This window comes from Canis aureus, chromosome 35 (genome assembly GCF_053574225.1).
Source record: "Canis aureus isolate CA01 chromosome 35, VMU_Caureus_v.1.0, whole genome shotgun sequence".
Taxonomy (NCBI): Eukaryota; Metazoa; Chordata; class Mammalia; order Carnivora; family Canidae; genus Canis; species Canis aureus.
The window spans coordinates 24,448,634-24,467,369 of record NC_135645.1 but is presented as its reverse complement, the minus strand read 5'-3'; the positions used below and the strand labels follow the sequence as shown (position 1 = coordinate 24,467,369).

General features: G+C 35.3%; 1 protein-coding gene across 4 annotated transcripts in view; it reads left to right on the top strand.

Annotated features, from left to right (window-relative positions):
* Positions 1 to 16,484, top strand: part of TBC1D23 (TBC1 domain family member 23) — a 56,727-nt gene extending 40,243 nt beyond the window's left edge. For 3 of the 4 annotated variants that reach the window (XM_077884159.1, XM_077884157.1, XM_077884158.1), the window contains 7 exons: positions 112 to 218; positions 4,154 to 4,293; positions 5,771 to 5,815; positions 9,577 to 9,665; positions 11,744 to 11,879; positions 13,797 to 13,991; positions 14,816 to 16,484. In XM_077884159.1, the coding sequence (XP_077740285.1) occupies positions 112 to 218; positions 4,154 to 4,293; positions 5,771 to 5,815; positions 9,577 to 9,665; positions 11,744 to 11,879; positions 13,797 to 13,991; positions 14,816 to 14,897 (794 nt within the window). In that variant the 3' untranslated portion in view covers positions 14,898 to 16,484. The remainder of the gene's footprint in view (positions 1 to 111; positions 219 to 4,153; positions 4,294 to 5,770; positions 5,816 to 9,576; positions 9,666 to 11,743; positions 11,880 to 13,796; positions 13,992 to 14,815) is intronic. The other variant, XM_077884156.1, reaches the window with a different exon arrangement.
* The last annotated feature ends 2,252 nt before the right edge of the window (positions 16,485 to 18,736 follow it).

Genomic DNA, 18,736 nt, shown 5'->3' with positions numbered 1-18,736 from the left:
GCAACCTCTTTGATTCAGCTGTGACATGATTTTTACATTCTCTGGTAGCAAATCTTTCCAAAAGGGGGTTGATATGTGAGCCAGGTTTTTTTTCTTCTTGTTTATCTTAAGCACTGCAGCAGCACCTGGCAGACATTAATGTGGATGGACCAGAAAATGGATATGGCCATTGGATTGCTAGTACCTCGGGCTCAAGGAGCAGTATCAATTCTGTCGATGTAAGTATATGTGTAGAATATGTCACCAGATTTGAATAAATGCCCAGAAAGGTGACTAACAGTTGAACCCTCACCATAACAGAAACGGAGTCAAAATATTTCAAACACACATAGTGAGGAGTCCTGTTATTTCAAGGTTAATGTAATGATGGAACAGGCCTGCACATCTAAACTAGCCAGGAGTTCTGGAGATCCACCTGCTGAATTCTGTCCAGCTGCAGTTTGTATCATCTAGTGACAGTTGTCTGCTCAGCTTAAATACCAGTGGAGATAATACTGAGTCCTGTGATTAGCTGGGACTCCCAAGTGATCTGGTTCTAGGAGTCTCCCAATTATTGTGAGCCAAAAGAATGCTGAAGCTGATGGCTGCAGGTCCTGCAGACCATGTCTATACCCCTCCCCACCACAAATTGACAGGATTACAACTTCAGCCCATCCATATTTGCAAATGGGCTAGGCAGTAGAAGACAGAAACTGATTGCCAGTACCATTATATCTTATTTTTAGTTATAGAGATGTAGGTTTCTACAAGATTTTGCTATAGTGGGTATATTTACTTGTCACTTTTCTGTGCTTCTTTGGAAATATTTGGGCAGTAAGTCTTTTGTGCTCTTTCAAAAATATTTTATGTTAATTGATGTCATTAAATCATTTTCGTAAGAAATAATGGTCCACGTCGAAATAGAAGGATACTAGTCTGGCTTACCTTGATGTTCAGGTTTTGTCTCTACAACTTACTTTCTTCATGATCTACAGCAAGATCTTTCCAGCTCTGGTTTCTCCCTCTATGCAATTGAAATGATAACAGAACTTTCTTCATGATGATGTGAGGATCAAATATACAAGTGTACATATGGTGTTGTATGTGTCACATATTTAATAGCAGTTATCATGAAATTATAACTCACTGGATGATTACTATTTACCTTCAGCCATATAAGTTAAATCATATTGTTGTTAAATTACCAGCAGATAAACCTCTGAAATTTATTTTCAACTTAATCCTCTAGGTATCTAAGAGCTCTTCATGTGAGATCACCATTTATTTAATTGTTTGCTGTTTTTATTTTAAATAACTACATAGTATTCCACTGTATGGATGTATATATTATAATTTATTCAGTTAGTCCCCTATTGATTATTTACACTGCTTTTAGTTTTTTGTGTTATGAACACCACTATAATTAATTTTTGTAGTAATATGTTTACATATGCCATAATTACTTTGTTATAGAAGTAGAATAAGTTCAAAAGATTACATAGCAGAATTCTTAGAATTTTGCATTATCATCAGATTGGCCTTTAAAAAGCCTTTTTTTTTTTTAAGATTTTATGTATTTTTTTGAGAGAGAGAGTGAGCGAGCACTCACTCCCACTTATAGTAGAGTGGGAGGAGGGGCAGAGGAAGAGAGAAAAGCAGACTCCCTGCTGAGCAGGGAGCCCAGTATAAGGCTGCATCCCAGGACCCCGAGATCACAACCTTAACTAAAGGCAAACATTGACTGAGCCACCCAGGCCCCCTAAAAAAATTCTTATTAATATTGCCACCCACAGTGTTGGATTGTAATTCTGTTCAAGTTCCTGTCTTCAGATTTGAAAAATAATGACTGAGGCCTTTATTTATTTATTTATTTTTAAAGATTTTATTTATTCATGATAGAGACAGAGAGAGAGAGAGGCAGAGACAGGCAGAGGGAGAAGCACGCTCCATGCAGGGAGCCCGATGTGGGACTCGATCCCAGGTCTCCAGGATTAGGCCCTGGGCCGAAGGCGGCACCAAACCGCTGAGCCACCGGGACTGCCCTGACTGAGGCCTTTAAATAAACTGTCTTAAAGATGTGTTATATATTATATTAAAAAGTATACATTATATTAAAAAGATGTGTTATAAAAAAAAAGATGTGTTATATATTATATTAAAAAGTATAATTTTTATTATATTAAAAATAATTCCATTATTAAGTGTGGAATTTAATTTCCATAGTCAATTTAATTTGTTTTCAAATTTGGATACAGAAAGAGAAATACAGTTTTTGTGTTATTTAATGACTTATTTCTCTTTAAAATAAAAATGATACATGTTCATTTTAGCAATATACGTAAGTGAAAAGTATAAAGAACAATAACTGCTATTCATATTTTCATATTTTGAGATATTTCCTTCAAATATATATATATATTTGAGAGAGGGGCAGGGGAGGGACAGAGGGAGAAGCTGAGAGAGAATCTCAAGCAGGCTCCACACGCAGCTCAGAGCTGGACGTGGGGCTCAATCCCACACCCTGAGATCATGACCTGAGCTGAAAGCAAGAGTCCGATGCATAACTGACTGAGCCACCCAGGCACCTCACCACCAGAATCTTATGTTATACTATATATAAAATGCTATCTATAGCTGTGTGTGTGTGTGTGTGTGTGTGTATGCTGTTTGTAAAATGCTTATTTAAAAGCATTTCTTTTTTTTAATTTGTATAATTTTCCATCTAATAGTATCTAAATCCTAAGGCACTTTCTAATTATTTCCTTCTCCTAAGTTCTGAAGAGGAATTAATGGGTAAAAGATAGTTACACTTTTTTAAGATTTTATTTATTTATTCATGAGAGACAGAGAGGCAGAGACACAGGCAGAGGGAGAAGCAGGCCCCATGCAGGGAGCCTGATGTGGGACTCAATCCTGGGACTCCAGAATCACACCCTGAGCCAAAGGCAGGCGCTCAACTGCTGAGCCACCCAGGGATCCCACACTTTTAAACTTCTGACACGTCTTGCCACCTTGCCCTTCAGGGAATATGGAGTAAAATTCCATGAAATAGTGTTTGTTTGTTTGTTTGTTTGTTTAAGATTTTATTTATTCATGAGAGACAGAGAGGCAGAGACACAGGCAGAGGGAGAAGCAGTCTCGCTGCAGGGAGCCTGATGTGGGACTCGATCCCGGGACTCCAGGATCACACCTTAAGCCAAAGGCAGACGCTCGACCGCTGAGCCACCCAGGTGTCCCCAATTCCATGAAATAGTTTAAGAATTTTACTCATGAGGCGCCTGGGTGGCTCAGTCAGTTAAATGTCTGCTGTTGGGTCAGGTTATGATCCCAGGGTCCTGGGATGGAGCTCTGACTTGCATCAGGCTCCCTGCTCAGTGCTCTCTCTCTCTCAAATAAATTAAATCTTAAGAAAAAAGAATTTTATACCTATTACATTAGGTACATAAAGTTAATTTTTCTTAAAAAAGTAAAGTCCTACATGAAAATATTTAAAAATTTACAAGGAATAAATGTTTAAAAATTTAGCTACATGAATGATAATCTGATTATACTTTTGCTTGTTTTTATGGAATAATTGAAGTTAAGGTCAATAACTATTTCTTATTGAATAAGGAAGGTAGTTTCAGACTCCATATTTATATGTGCAACATATATCCTCATTTTTCAATTCTAATTCCCATCTCAAATGATTTTACCTAGTATATCACTTTGTTAGGGTGACTGTAACAAAAGACAACCAAGTAGTTGGCTTAAACAACTGAAGTTTATTTCTTACAGTTCTGGAGGCTGCAGGTCTGGGATCAAAGGGTTGGCAAGTTTGATCTCTCCTCAGGTCTCTCTTTGGCTTTAGAGATGACTGACTTCTTATCTGTCTGGACACATATGGCCTTTTTTCTAAGTATGTGCATCCCTGATGTCTCTCCCTCTTCCTAAAAGGACACCAGTCATATTGGATGAAGGCTCACCTGTATGACCTCATTTAACCTTATTTACTCTTTATAGGCCCTATCTCTGCATACTCATTTTCTGTTTTGTTCCTAGGAGATTGAACTTTAACATATGGACACAATTCAGTAACACCTAGATAACTTTTAGCAGTAGTGTCTCTGCTAATCATTAGGAGAGCAGTTAGTTCATCTGTAAGTTCTTTTTTTTTTTTTTTTTTTTTTTTCAGGGTGAATCTTCTAATGGCTCAAATGATCGAGGAATGAAATCGCTAGTAAATAAAATGACTGTTGCTTTGAAGACGAAATCCGTTAATGTCAGGGAAAAAGTTATCAGTTTTATTGAGAATACATCAACTCCTGTGGACCGGTGAGTTGCTTATATGGTATGAGTTTATGATGGGTAACTAAAAAAAATGTCTTAGAGTAAATGCTAACTAGTTGAATTGAATGTATTCTAGAAGAATCATAAAGTACATTTTTAATTAGATAATTTCAGTATTCATTATAATTGCAGAGATGTCCTTTATTGCCATAAAAATTTGACTGTAAATATTTCTCTCTTCTCCTGCTGCTCAGAATAAAACTCAGATAGTAATACTGCCCCTTTATGCTGTTCATTAAAAAAATATAAGATGCCATTATATGTATTACACTTCATACGGTGACTGTTTCCCACATGTCAAATGGATGAAACCATTTACTAAATGCAGTAATCTCAAAGCAGGAACCTCCTTCTCTTCTGTAGGAATTTATAACCTTGAAAATTCATTCATGCTAAATAAGGCAAAAACCCATTTTCTTTCTTTTTTTTAAATGAATTTATTTTTTTCTGTAATCTCTATACCCAAAACAGGGCTCACACTCAACAACCCCAAGATCAAGAATTGGATGTTCCACCCACTGAGCCCATCAGCCACCCCAGAAACCCATTTTCTTAAGTTTAAGAGTTTAGATCTTTTTTTTTTTTTAAGAGTTTAGATCTTCATAGAATTGTGTACACAGAATATAAATGACCCCTGTTTTCCCATGAATTACAAATGAAGGACATAGCTAACAAATGATAAAGTTTATGAATGTCTGTTATAATGTTTCTTACTGGAACTTTAGTGTCCATAATGTTTTTTCCTCCACATAGTATAGTTGATCTTTCTTGTTCCTGCACTTCAAAACTATCCTAATAATTCCAACACAGAATTTGTTGCTAAGCAAGCCTGATTTTAAAGTGCACTATATTATTTTCACTTCACTTTCATGTCTTCCTTGCAATATGCTAGGAAAGTTATTTAAACCTTTTAAATTTGAACTTAAGAATTGAATGTCAGGAATTTATTATTTATCACTTTTTAATTGTAGCACACATGCATACAAGAATTTTTTTTTCCCTTGTTTAGTAAATAGAAAAGAAGAGAATAGGTTATTTTCAGAAATCACAAAAAAAAATTATGCCCATCTAAAATGGTTAACTGATAAATAATAGTATTAAAGTGTTTTACCAAACCCAAGAGACTTTTTTTGCTCATTAAAATTATGTCTGTTCTCAAAAACCTGTAACTTTTACTTTTAAGTTAATGCATTCTGCACTAGAATACTGTTGTATTTTGTGGCATGAACATTTAATATTTCATTTTGAAATGAACTAGTGATAACTGTGACTTAAAAAGACTTGTCTTTAAAAAATCTGTTGAAACTAGGTTTTCATTTTTCTTTGTACTTGGGATGATCAAAACATTTTCTTTATAATGTACACTCAGGGTTAGAAAAAGTGATCATACTATATTTTTGTTTTAAGGCTACTGTGTTTTTAATAATCATTTTGTTCTGTCCTCTGCCTCAATTTGCTATAGAATGTCTTTCAATCTTCCTTGGCCAGACAGAGCATGTACAGAGCGGTAAGCCAATGAGTAGAGCAGCTTTCTGGGACCATCCTCTCCTTTTAGCATGCCTCATGCTGTCTATAAGCCTCACAGTGTCTTGGCTAAAATTTCATCCAGCTGTTTCAAATGCTAAACTTCTCTTATTCTGCTTTTTAAGAGTGTGTGATATTGATTGAGCTGCATTTGTTTTTTGCTTGATCATTTTAATTTTTTTCCTTGCATGCTTCTTTATATCTCCCCTTCCTCAGATGAAAATCAAGTATATTCAAATTCAAGAACTTCATAAAACCTGAAGTTTTTATTCTGAAAGAAAGAAGGGTGTTTGAAACAAAGAAAATACTTAGTCTCAGAGTTGGCAGGGTGGTAGCTTTGGAGATCATTTGCTTCTATCTTCTGCCCTAACAATAGAGAATATCAGAGCACCTGAGATAAGGCATAGGTCATAGTTCAAAATTGTTAATTCAAGTATGCTATGTCACTTTATAATCTTTAAAAAAAATTTTTTTTTCTTAATTAGATGTATGTATTTAGGTTGGTGAACAAACATATAAATCAGTCCCAGAGAACCACAGTTCTTTGGTTTTCTATCACAGAAATTAGGTCATTGTAGACATGTTAATGTATAATCCATCTCTTCTCTGCCCCAATAAGATGAGGTACTTGTCATTAGATTCTGTAAGTCTAAAGTTTAAAAATCTACTGGATCTTTGATTAGGATGCACAGAAGAACTTTACTAACTTGATACTTTTGTATGGCTTTATATCAGTTACAACAATATCTATGGACATTTTAAAATAAATTCTAGTTTTATTTTAAGATTTATTTATTTTGGAGAGAGTGTGCAAGTGGGAGGAAAAAGGGAGAGGGAGAAAGAGAATCTAGAGGCAGACTTCTCAGTGAGTGCAGACCCTGACCCAGGGCTCTATCCCAGGACCCTGAGACCACGTCCTGAATGGAAATCAAGAATCTGCCGTCCAACTGACGGAGCCACTCATGTGCCCCTTTAGTTGCATTTTAAATACAAGTTAAGCTTTGAAATAATGGAGTTGGCCTTTTTTTTTTTTTTTGGTCAATATTTTCAGTTACTTAAAAGTAGCATTTTTAAAGGCAGTAGTTTACTCTTAACTTACTGGTAAGAATTTTTATTTACTGTGACTGTTCCTGCACAGTGCCAATTACAGAGCTTCTATTATAATTTATTGGAGATTATTTTAAAGACAATTACTTCTTTTAAAATTATAATCTGAGGAATCCCTGGGTGGCGCAGCGGTTTAGCGCCTGCCTTTGGCCCAGGGTGCAATTCTGGAGTCCCGGGATCAAGTCCCACGTCACGCTCCCAGCATGGAGCCTGCTTCTCCATCCTCCTGTGTCTCTGCCTCTCTCTCTCTCTCTCTCTCTCTCTCTCTATGTCATAAATAAATAAATAAATAAATAAACTTTAAAAAAATAAAAAAAATAAAATTATAATCTATTTGTGAATCCTCTTTCTACTTTCTCTTGTTATAGAACTGTTGAATTAGTCTAATTTTAACTCCCAAGTTTTCTCCCAAATTCTTAAGTTTTTAAAAATTTAAATTATCTTCTCTGGTCTACAGGCAAATATATCTATTTCAAAAACAGAATTTAGTGAAAAGTTCAAAAGAATCGGCTTTCTCAGCATAGTAAATAAATTAAAACCTGGTCAAACTATGTTATAGATGTTTCTGTTAACTACTTCAGCTAAAAGTGTATTTACTGTTATTACTTCAGGTAAAAAAATATATATATATGGTACACTGCTTTTTACAAAGAGTCCAGCCATTGAATTTCATTAATTTTTAGACAGTCTTTTAAAAACTATTTCAGTACTCTTTAGAAATCTTGTTTATAAAAACTGCACTGTGTTATAAATCTAGATCAATAATGAATGGATTGATCACTAGGGCTTAAACTCACATAGGGCTTAAGCCAAATATAGGGCTTAACCTCACAACCCTGAGATCCAGTCACATGCTTTACCAACTGAGCCAGCCAGGTACCACCAGCCCCTGTTTTTGAAAATTTTTGCTTTATTTATACTTGCATTCTGGTTCAAGCATTTACTGAACATCTTTGTTTCTGTGTTAGGTCCATTTAATTATACTTAAATGTCAGGAGAGAACCAATATCAATCTTATACAATTTTATAATCTAGATGACACTAAAGTATTTTTAGACAAAGCTCTATTATCTTTGCCTTTTATAAGAAAGCTCAATCTGAGTTTCAGTGTTTGAATTACTTCATTTTCTCTAATAAGCATAGTTTGATAATTTACTGGATAATTTTATATTAGATATGTTTTAACTTAAGCTATATACTGTGTTTGATTAATTTATAATTCCAAAGAGTGTTATCCACTTAGCTCTCAATTGATTTTTCTTGTGAGTTTTCTGTTGAGAAATGTTTTGGGAGATGTAAAGATTTAAGTCTATTTCAACAAAATTGGGTTATGATAAGATTTTTATTGAGATATTAAGAACTTATTTAAAATACAGGCTTGATCTCTATTCTGGAAAAATTGAATTCTAAGATTAAGTAAAGACATGTAATCTGAATTCTTCCATATGGAACTATCTCTTGATACATGACCCCAAAAAGCCAGTTTTTCATCATTGTAGATAATCTTGATGGAGCATTTATCTTACAAATACTCCAATGCTTTTCCCCAGAAACATATATTTTGTTGAAACGCTTTAACTTTCTTCTTGGTTTGTTTGAGATTACCTAAAAAGTACTGAGGTAGAAATTTTTATATTAAAAAGAGATCATACTTCCTGTAGAACTAATCAAGTTTGAGTTTACATGTTGTTTATGCTTCTGCCACTTAAAAAAGAAAGGCAGATTAATTTTCATGGTTTATTTACATTTATGTAAAAGTAACATGTTTCTATTAAAACAAAAGTAATATAATAAAGATTATAATGTGGTGAGCATTGGGTAAATATAGAATTGTTGAATTACAATGTTGTACAATTGAAACTATGATTTAAAAAATGGGAGGAAAAACTTTAAGGTATTTGCTCCCATGTGAGAAAGTCTTTTTTTTTTTTTTTAAAGATTTTAGTTTTTTTTTTTTTTAATTTTTATTTATTTATGATAGTCACACACAGAGAGAGAGAGAGAGAGGCAGAGACACAGGCAAAGGGAGAAGCAGGCTCCATGCACCTGGAGCCCGATGTGGGATTCGATCCCAGGTCTCCAGGATCGCGCCCTGGGCCAAAGGCAGGCGCCAAACCGCTGCGCCACCCAGGGATCCCCCATGTGAGAAAGTCTTAACACTTCTTCTGGAATATGAATCTTTGGTTCCATAATCTATTTTCTCTAATAGACATGTGCATAGCACTTGCTATATGCCAGGCTTTGTCCTAACAGCTTTACAAAGTATTAACTGATTTACTTCTCACAGTAACTGCTGTTACTACTCTCTTACAGATATGAAAACAGAATCACAGAGAGGTTAAATGACTTCCCTAAGGCTGTGCAGATCTAAGCACTTGTTTTAATATAAATATTAAATTTTTTTAAAAAATTTTATAGATTGAAAGCATTCAGCCTATCAAGACATAATGCCACTTTTGCTAACATAATTTCCATATCTTGTTACAGTTTCCCTAACATAACTATTCTAAACCTGGGTGGTATATGGGAGCTAGGGACAAAGCATGTGTACATTTTATTTAAATATTCACATACTTGGTGAAAATCTTTGGTAACTTCTTACGGATGATTTCTCCCTCTGAAATTCTTTGAATATAGGCATGTGAGCAGCAGTGACAGAGTGGGCAAGCCTTACCGTGGTGTAAAGCCTGTTTTCAGCATTGGGGATGAAGAAGAATACGACACAGGTGTAGTAGTAACACTTATCTGCAGATGCTTTCCATGGGAGTCCTTGGAGAGAGCATTCTGAGACTAGCCAAACAACGGCTTTAAAAGAAAAAAAAAAAAAAAGACACAGTGAGATCCTGTATTTTGGAGAGTCTGTGGTTTTTCTACTAAGAGTTTGGTTTTAGACATCTTAAGTTAGGCCTATTAGAATTCAAGGAGAAATGCTGAGTAGGCAGTTGATTATAGGAGTCTTTAGCCAAAGAGAGATCTAGTAAACTGGTGATGACTTGGGAATTATGAGTGTTGAAATAGTATTTAAGTCCGTAGGATTTTATTTAAATCCCCTTGATCCACCCACCTAGGAGATTGAGATTTGTGGTACTAAATAAAGTTCAGGGCATTCCAAAGTTGAGACATCTAGAGCCTTTTTGGAGGCAATATCCTAAAGGGCCACAAGATGGGGATATTGTGCTAGGGAAATTTGTCATTCTCTGTGGTGGTCTTTAGTTTTAAAAATAATTTAAAAATAATTTATTATTTTAGTTCCTGATGCCAAGATTACCTTGGCTTAGTAATTATAATTAATATTAGTGTGTGTATTGGGTTAGGAAAAATAAATGTACAAAATAAGAAGGAAAAAAACAACCAAATTTCACCTTGCTTTTTCTATTTAGTAATATATGTTGCATTTTTTCCATCTCAGCCCATATTCCACCTTTATTCTCTATTTATGTAATCAGTCTTCTCACAATTCATACCGGTAGTTTTCCAGTTTTTTTTGTTGTTGTTGTTTCAAATGACAGTAGATATTTTTATACATTTGTCTATATGAACTTTTGTTAAGTGTACAGAGGGTATTTTCTTAGCAATAAGATTGTTAGATTATAGGGAACTACTTTTGACATTTTAACAAATATTACAAAATCACCTTCCCAAATCTTAAATTTAGGTAAATGAGATTTTCTGTATGCTATTTCTAATTGTTTCTTTTTGTCCTTTCCTCACTCACTTTGTGCTATCTTCCTGTTATCAGTCTCTAGCTCTCCCTGAGTATTTCAACTTCTTTCAATGACAGTTTTCATTTCAACTGTTTTCATTCCTCTGAGAGGCATATGGATGAAAAAATTATGGTATATTTTCAAATGTGTCATATATTTACACATGTATTTATATTATGGAAAATTGCACAGTAATGAAAATGAGAAAACTAGAGCTGTGTGTATCAACATGTATAAATTTTACAATGTTGAGAGTGAAGAAGCAGTGTGGACGAATACAATTGAATGGCCTACTGTTTATATAAATGTTACTTATAATGCAAAAAAACACTACTGTATATTTTTTAGGGATATTCATGTATGATTAAAGGGTGGAACTGATAACAGTCAGTCACTGTCTTAGTGGACAAGGAAGCAGAATGTGATTGGGGAGAGATACACAAGAGTTTCACTTTTTATTTAAGCTGAAAGTATAGCTATGTGATGTTTCATTTTTTTAAATTATGTCTCTCTATATTTTGAAGTATTTCTTAAAAATAATGTGTAATTATTAACCCTAAGAACTGTAATTCCCCTTACTTAAGTTAGAAAAAATTAGAATGTCTTAGAGTTAGTTCACTCGAAAAAAAAAAACCAAAACACTAAAGATAATTTTACTTATTTATCGCAGGACAGAGTTTTTTGTTTTTTTCTTAAAATCAAAATCCAGCAAAACAAGAACCCTGCCATCTTTGCCCTCAAGGTGTTTATTATTGGACAGTTCAACCATCGCTCTATAGTCTAGACATAGAGTCATGTAACATAAAACAAAAAAGTTGAAATTCCTCAGTCTTTTAAAAATGTATTTACATTATTTTTTATTGAAGTGTAGTTAAAAGTGTATTTTCAGTATTTTCACCTGATTTTCTTACCATGTAGTTTAATGTTTCATAATAATAATTCTGTATTATGCCAGTGGCATAAGGAAATATAGCAACAGGATTAGAAGTGTTTTGTTTTTCAAACCATATGATTAAAATATTGAAAAAAATTTTTTCAAGCTGTTAAAAAATGTCTCATTTTTAAAGTTGGTAATTCCCACTTTTAATACTTCTTCATAGATGAAATTGACAGCTCTTCAATGTCCGATGATGACAGAAAAGAGGTTGTAAACATCCAGACTTGGATAAACAAGCCAGATGTCAAGCATCATTTTCCTTGTAAAGAAGTTAAAGAAAGTGGACACATGTTTCCTAGGTACTTTTTAAAATGCCTTCTTCAGGGACGCCTGGGTGGCTCAGTGGTTCAGTGTCTGCCTTCAGTCAGGGTGTGATCCCAGGGTTCTGGGATCGAGTCCCGTATCAGGCTCCCTGTGAGGAGCCTGCTTTTCCCTCTGCCTCTGCCTCTGCCTCTCTCTGGGTCTCTCATGAATAAATACATAATAAAATCCTAAAATAAAATAAAATGCCTTCTTCAGAAGTAAAATTAAATTAAGGGAAGTTAATAAAAACTGAACTGCAGAAGAAGTTTTCTTTATTCAGTACAATAAGATATAATTTTGCTTTGTCAGCTTGTATTCGGTCTTGATTTTTATTTATTTTAAGGTTTTATTTATTTGAGAGAGAGCTAGAGAGAGAGAGCACAAGCAGGGGCAGAGACAGAGGGAGAAGGAAAAGCATGCTCCCCACTGAGCAGGGTCCCAATTTGGGCTCGATCCCGGGACCCTGGGATCATGACCTGAGCCGAAAGCAGATGCTTAATCAGCTGAGCCACCCAGGCTACCCTATATGTCTTGATTTTTAAAAATATTTCTTATGTAATTTTTTATCTTGAAAAATTTAACCAAGTGTTGAAGTGTTGAATGTTAACAAGACATTGGACATCTTTATAAGCCTCTTTCAGGTTCACCAGATTTTAACTTCTTTTTGCACTACTCCATCCAGTTATGTATCTACATATAGATACATATACATACACAATTCTCTTTTGTTAAGCCATTTAGGGAATCTTACAGATACGACGGACACTTTATCTCTAAATCCTTCAGCATAAATCACCCAAGAACAGAGCATTCTCTTACACAACTTCAGCATTATCACTCTTTAAAAACCATAAATTGAACATCATTTAACATACAGTTCACTCTCATATTTTTCAGAGTGCCCCAAAGTATCTTTTATAGTCTCTTTTTTATTTCGTGATTCAGGATTTGGTCATGGTTCACACATTGCATTTGCCTGTTAATCTCTTTAGTCTTACCCCCGTATACAAGAGTACTACTGTCCTTACCACCTCCTCCTACCCTTTTTCTACATGGTGAATGAATCCTCCAAGGCTAGGCCGTTTAATCTGCAGAATGTCCCGCATTCTGGACTTGTCTGGTATTAGTTTTACTGAATTACATAAAAGTGTATAGTATATCACTGTATTAAGTGAGCTGAGACACAAGGAAGGGGGTGTGTTAATAATTCTTTGTCCATTCTACGATCAAGGTCCAGTTACAGAATATTATAAAATATGTGAGGCAGCCCAACTATTGCTAAGTGGTCTTCAGTATACACCGTGGGACAGCCCTGGTGACGCAGCGGTTTAGCGCCACCTGCAGCCCAGGGTGTGATCCTGGAGACCCGGGATCGAGTCCCATGTCAGGCTCCCTGCGTGGAGCCTGCTTCTCCCTCTGCCTGTGTCTCTGCCTCTCTCTCTCTCTCTGTGTCTCTCATGAATAAATAAATAAAATCTTAAAAAAAAAAAGTATACACTGTGGTATAATGAGAATGAAAATAGTTTATGAATATAGACAATAACTGCAAAAGTTTGAAAAGTACTATATTCCATATACCAGATAGAATAGTTTCTAAAAATATTATGCTAATGATTTCTAATTGTATTGTACTTTTTATTATATAAAATATTAAATTTGCTCTTAAACAGTTACAACATTTTCTGTTAATAAAATGTTAATTTTGCATACAACTAAAAGGAAATTAAAAACTACTACTGGGTAGCTTTTTTGTTTTTAGGTGTGATCCTTTGTATTCTTTAATCAAAAGTAGGTAATTTTATCTGGAGTTGAATATCTTTTATTGTTGAAGTAACTGCTTTTTTGCACGGCATTTCTTTAAAATTCTTTTTGTTTTTTTTAATGTTTTTTTTTTCCTTTTTTTCCCTCTCAAGTCATCTGTTGGTTACTGCAACACACATGTACTGTTTAAGGGAGATTCTTTCACGGAAAGGATTGGCTTATATACAGTCTCGACAAGCACTAAATTCTGTAGTTAAAATTACATCTAAAAAAAAACATCCTGAGCTAATTACCTTCAAGTATGGAAACAGCAACGCTTCAGGAATAGAAATCTTGGCAATCGAAAGGTAAGATTTTCTTAGGATGATATTATCTGAATTATTGAATTAATTCATCACTAGGAATAGATGGTGGAATAGGATATGTCAGCCACTTTTGTTAGCATTCTTTGCTGATCTTTTTCTGCTATATTCTTAGTCATATGTGGCTGATTAGCACATGGTTCCAGTGAGTGCCATAGCTAATTTCATAAGCTTTTGGACAGAAGGGTCCTTAAGTAATCTGTACCATTGCTGCACTAAATGCTGGTTTGCAATCAAATAAGAGCTTGTCTCAGAATATAAGTCATTCATCAAAAAAATTCTTGCTTTGGAAAAGTGTGAATTAAGCAGTGTGCTGAGTGGTATATTTAACTTATGATCTGGTACAAGCTCCTCCTCATCTTATTGTGGACCAGTGACAAACAGTTCATGGACTGGCACCAAGGACCATGCGACCACATTGATCTCAAAACTAAACCATCTTTATAGTCCTATAAAAATGTAAAGCCCAGAGGAGTTGAATGACTTCCAGATCTTCACACCTAGCTTGTGATAGGACCAAATATGGTCCTCCTGACTCCTGATCTGTGATTCATTCCACCTGGCTGTACACTGTAAGAAAAACCACCTTACTTTTACATTTAGATTTTCTTTCTTTCAAAATAAGTTATGGGGAGTCAATATGAGGATGTGTCTGCTGGCTTTGTAGGTTAGGGGAAGCAGCCCATTGGAAGTGACATCTAAGCGGAATCCTGAAGTGAAAGCAATTTGTATTATTTTTTTAATTTATTTTTTATTTTTTGAAAGCAATTTATATTAATATGTATCTATATATCTCCCCCACCCCCCAGGTATTTGATTCCAAATGCAGGAGATGCTACCAAAGCCATAAAACAACAGATCATGAAAGTTTTGGATGCTTTGGAAAGTTAATATAAAAGAGAATTATTTCAAAAGAAATTAAGGCAACCAAGAGAAGAAACATGGACATATTTTCCTGATTGAATACTAACTGAAGACCTTTCATTTGCTCATGGGGGTGCTTGAATTGCAGGTCTAAAAATGTGTAAATTATTATAATCAATTTCTGGACAGTTAAAATTTTTCTTAAATTTTCTTTTGCATTTTCGGTTTTGTAAAATGATTTATAAAGGTCAGTTATTAGATGACTTTGAAGTAAATGACCCTATGCCCTTATGAACTAAGGGTGCAGAATGCAGTTCTGTTTTGAAGAGCTGTGTTTTAAAAGAAAATATGTATCACTTTCAGATTTAAAAACACCCATACACATATATACTTGCAATGTCTTCACTGAAAATTAGAAATAGAATTAGTTGAAGAGACCCCTTTAATTGCTACATTTAGTTTTATCCACTGAGCAGTATCAGAAACCGAAAGTATTACATAGATTAAGAGTTTGTTTCTGTTCTTAAAAATGTGAAATCTTTTTAAGAAAGTAGATGATGATTCCAGCCAATTCAGAAATACACATGTCCAGCTAGTGAAATGTTGAAGCATCAGTTTCTAAATCATTTTTTTTTTTTTTTGCACCATTAGCTAATGATTTGAAGACTGGATGCTTCACATACTAAACTTCATCCTAATGGTTTCTAAGGAGCAATTAAAAGTGTAATAGGTAGGTAGGCACATTAAGATTAAAATAAACATTTTGGGGACAGAATTATATCTGTAAAAATGTCATTGGTCTTTATTATAAGTGGAATATTTGATTTAGGATATTTCAGAACTGGTGTTGTATACACATTGATTTATCCTTACTGAGATTATGGTCTGTGACCACACTAATATCCACTTAAATAAAAGCCAAATAATAAGAGAGCTGTATAAAGTACAGTTGTTTTATCATCTGTTTCTGAAATTTCTTTCTCTTCTTTGGTTTTTTTGTCTACTCTAAAGTTCCAGTGGTTTGAAACCATTTTTAACATGACAAAACTAAAAAGTGATCTGCTTCATTTTGCAGCTTTCTCCATTTAATTTATTTAAGGTCTATATTAGACACATTTGGTGAGAGAAATCCAGGAACATGTTTGGGGCTATGGAATGACTCCTTATAAAATCTTTTTGGGAAGTAGCAAATCCTCACAATCTGCCATGTCCTAAAATGTAATGGATTATCTCTAAGGGGTTGATAGAAATATTTAGATGTACCCTATTTATAGCCAGGTATTTTAATTTACTTAATGGAAATCAAGTGAATAACAGGCAACATAGTTCAAGATATTTTATTCTAATACCTAAATAAAAAGTTTACTTGAGTGGTTGAAGACATTTGCATGAAATTGCACCTAGTGCAGTACTTGATATTTATAATTCTACCCACAGCGGTTGTATTGCATTTTCCTTTTTTTTCCATTCTTTGGCGCCCCCTTTAGAAATGCCCTGAAGTCTCCCATTTTTTGCCCATTTCAGCCATGGGACTTTTTTCATATTAATGTAAAGATGTTTGTGTTACTGTTTATAAATTACAATTGTAAATAAACCAGTACAATTTGCTCAGAACTTTGTTCTTAATGACGCTCTCGTTCTTTCTCCCCTCCTCCCCTGTTTGTAAATCTCTGCAGAAAACACAAAGTTAGAAAATGGACGGCTATCTTTCTAGTGGAATTTAATGTTCAATTTTTAGGATTGAAAGTATTGGATTCCTATTTCTGCTCATCTATATGGGGAGGAGAAAAGAGCTAGTTTAAAACTAATGACATTAAATCCAGGTGCAATAAATTCGTACCTTGACCTACTTCCCTGTACTTTAGTATCCTCATCTTAACACCACAGTTACTAGTTACAAATATTAAACAAAAATACATGTTATTGATTGTATTAGGCACTTATGTAGCTCATCCTTCCTTAACTGGCCCACAGAGAACAGAACTAGAATTCACTGTGGGATATCTGCCTCTTACCTATGCTCAAGGATTGCAGAGTTTGCGACATTATGAGATTGTTACTATTTTCTGTATTTCCAAGATTAGAAAATGAAGGCTGAAAGAAATTGAGTGAAAAATGAAGGTATCTTCCCTCCCTACTCCCTGAGAATTAATTATTGCTTATTAAGGTATAAAATCAATTCTCTTACATAGACTTGGTGCTAATCGCCAACCACTGATGAAACACGTTTTCTGGCAGGGGCGATAAATTTGTACTGTTACCTACTCGGCCATTTTTGCTGCCAGTGTGTTTCACACAGGATCTTAACTATTTAGCATGGTACTCTAACATACTACACTAACCAGCCAGAGATTGGTGGGTCTATTTAAAGTTCACAGTTTGTCTTAAGGAAAACCCAACTCCATAGGTTGAATGTGTGATGAAACTGATGTTTCAACTTTACTCTTAACATTTTGAATTAAAAAATTTATTGAAATATAATCTACACCTTTTGGAAGGTCTACCAAGTGGTTTTTAGTATATTCACAGACTTGCACCACCATCACTGGTATTTAATTTCAGAATATTTCATTGCTCAAGAAAGACCCATACCCAGGGTGCCAGGGTGGCTCAGTGAGTTAAGCAGGTAAGTGTCTGCCTTGGCTCAGGTCATGATCCCAGGGTCCTGGGATGGAGCCCGAGTTGGCTCTCTTCTTGTTGGGGTCAGGGAGGAATTCTGCTGCTCCCTCTCCCTCTGCCTCTGCCCCCGTCCTCCTCTCTTGTCCTCCTTCATGCATTCTCTCTCTCTCTCTCTCTCTCTCAAATTAAAAAAAAAAAAAAATCCATACCCATTAGCAGTAACTCTCCTTTTCCCTTTCTCTAGCCCTTGGCAGCCACTAACTTCCTTTTCTGTCTCTATGGATTTGCCTATTCTGGACATTTCATGATAAAGGGAATCCTACAATAAATTGTGTCTAGCTTCTTTCACTTAGCATAATATGTTCAAGCTTCGTCCGTGTTGTAGCATGTATCAGAACTGCATTCTTTATGGCTGTAGAATATGCCACTGAATGGATATATCACATTCATCCATTCACCTTTTTTTTTAAGATTTTATTTATTTGAAAGAGTGTGAGCACAAGTGGTGGAGGGAGGGACAGGAGAGGGAGAAGCTGACTCCCCAATGGGCAGAGAGCCTGACACGAGGCTCAAGGTTCCATCCCAGGACCCTGGGATCATGACCTGAGCTGAAGGCAGCTGCTTAACCGACTGAGCCTCCTAGGAGCCTCCTTATCCCTTCATCACTTGATAGACATTTGTGCAAAGCTCTAAACCCAGTATAATTCCTGAGTATGATGTTTTATTTTTTTGTAGTATCGTACATGCTCCTAAGATCTCGTCTGCTCTTAGAATTCGTGCTCTTATGGTGGAGATGATTCCAGTTCTGATTTTCAGCCCTCCATCTCTGACAACTGTTACTCATTTGTGTATCTATCTCACCCCCAAAATTGAACTTCTGTCCCCCCCCCCCCGGACAAACTTCCCTAATACTATGAAGATTGGGTGGAGGATAAGATGCTGAGGAAAAAGAGACCAGTTAGGTTGCCTGTAGCAGTTGCCCTCAACTGCTTCTTGTTCCTCAAGTGAGGAAGGTCTAGCTGTGAATGGTGGTCTCAGGAATAGAAAAGGAGGCAGCAACCAACGGGGGCTCTTAGAAGAGTCAGAAGGGCCTTGTCCTTACCAGAGGTGCAGGATAAAACACTTGAAAAATACAGAAGTGATTCGGTTTTTGAGGGGAGGGCGCGGGGAACCAGGAGAACTGGGAAACAGCACAAATGGTGGTGCCTGTATGGAAGAACAAAGGTGGGGGGGAGAAGCTCCTTCAG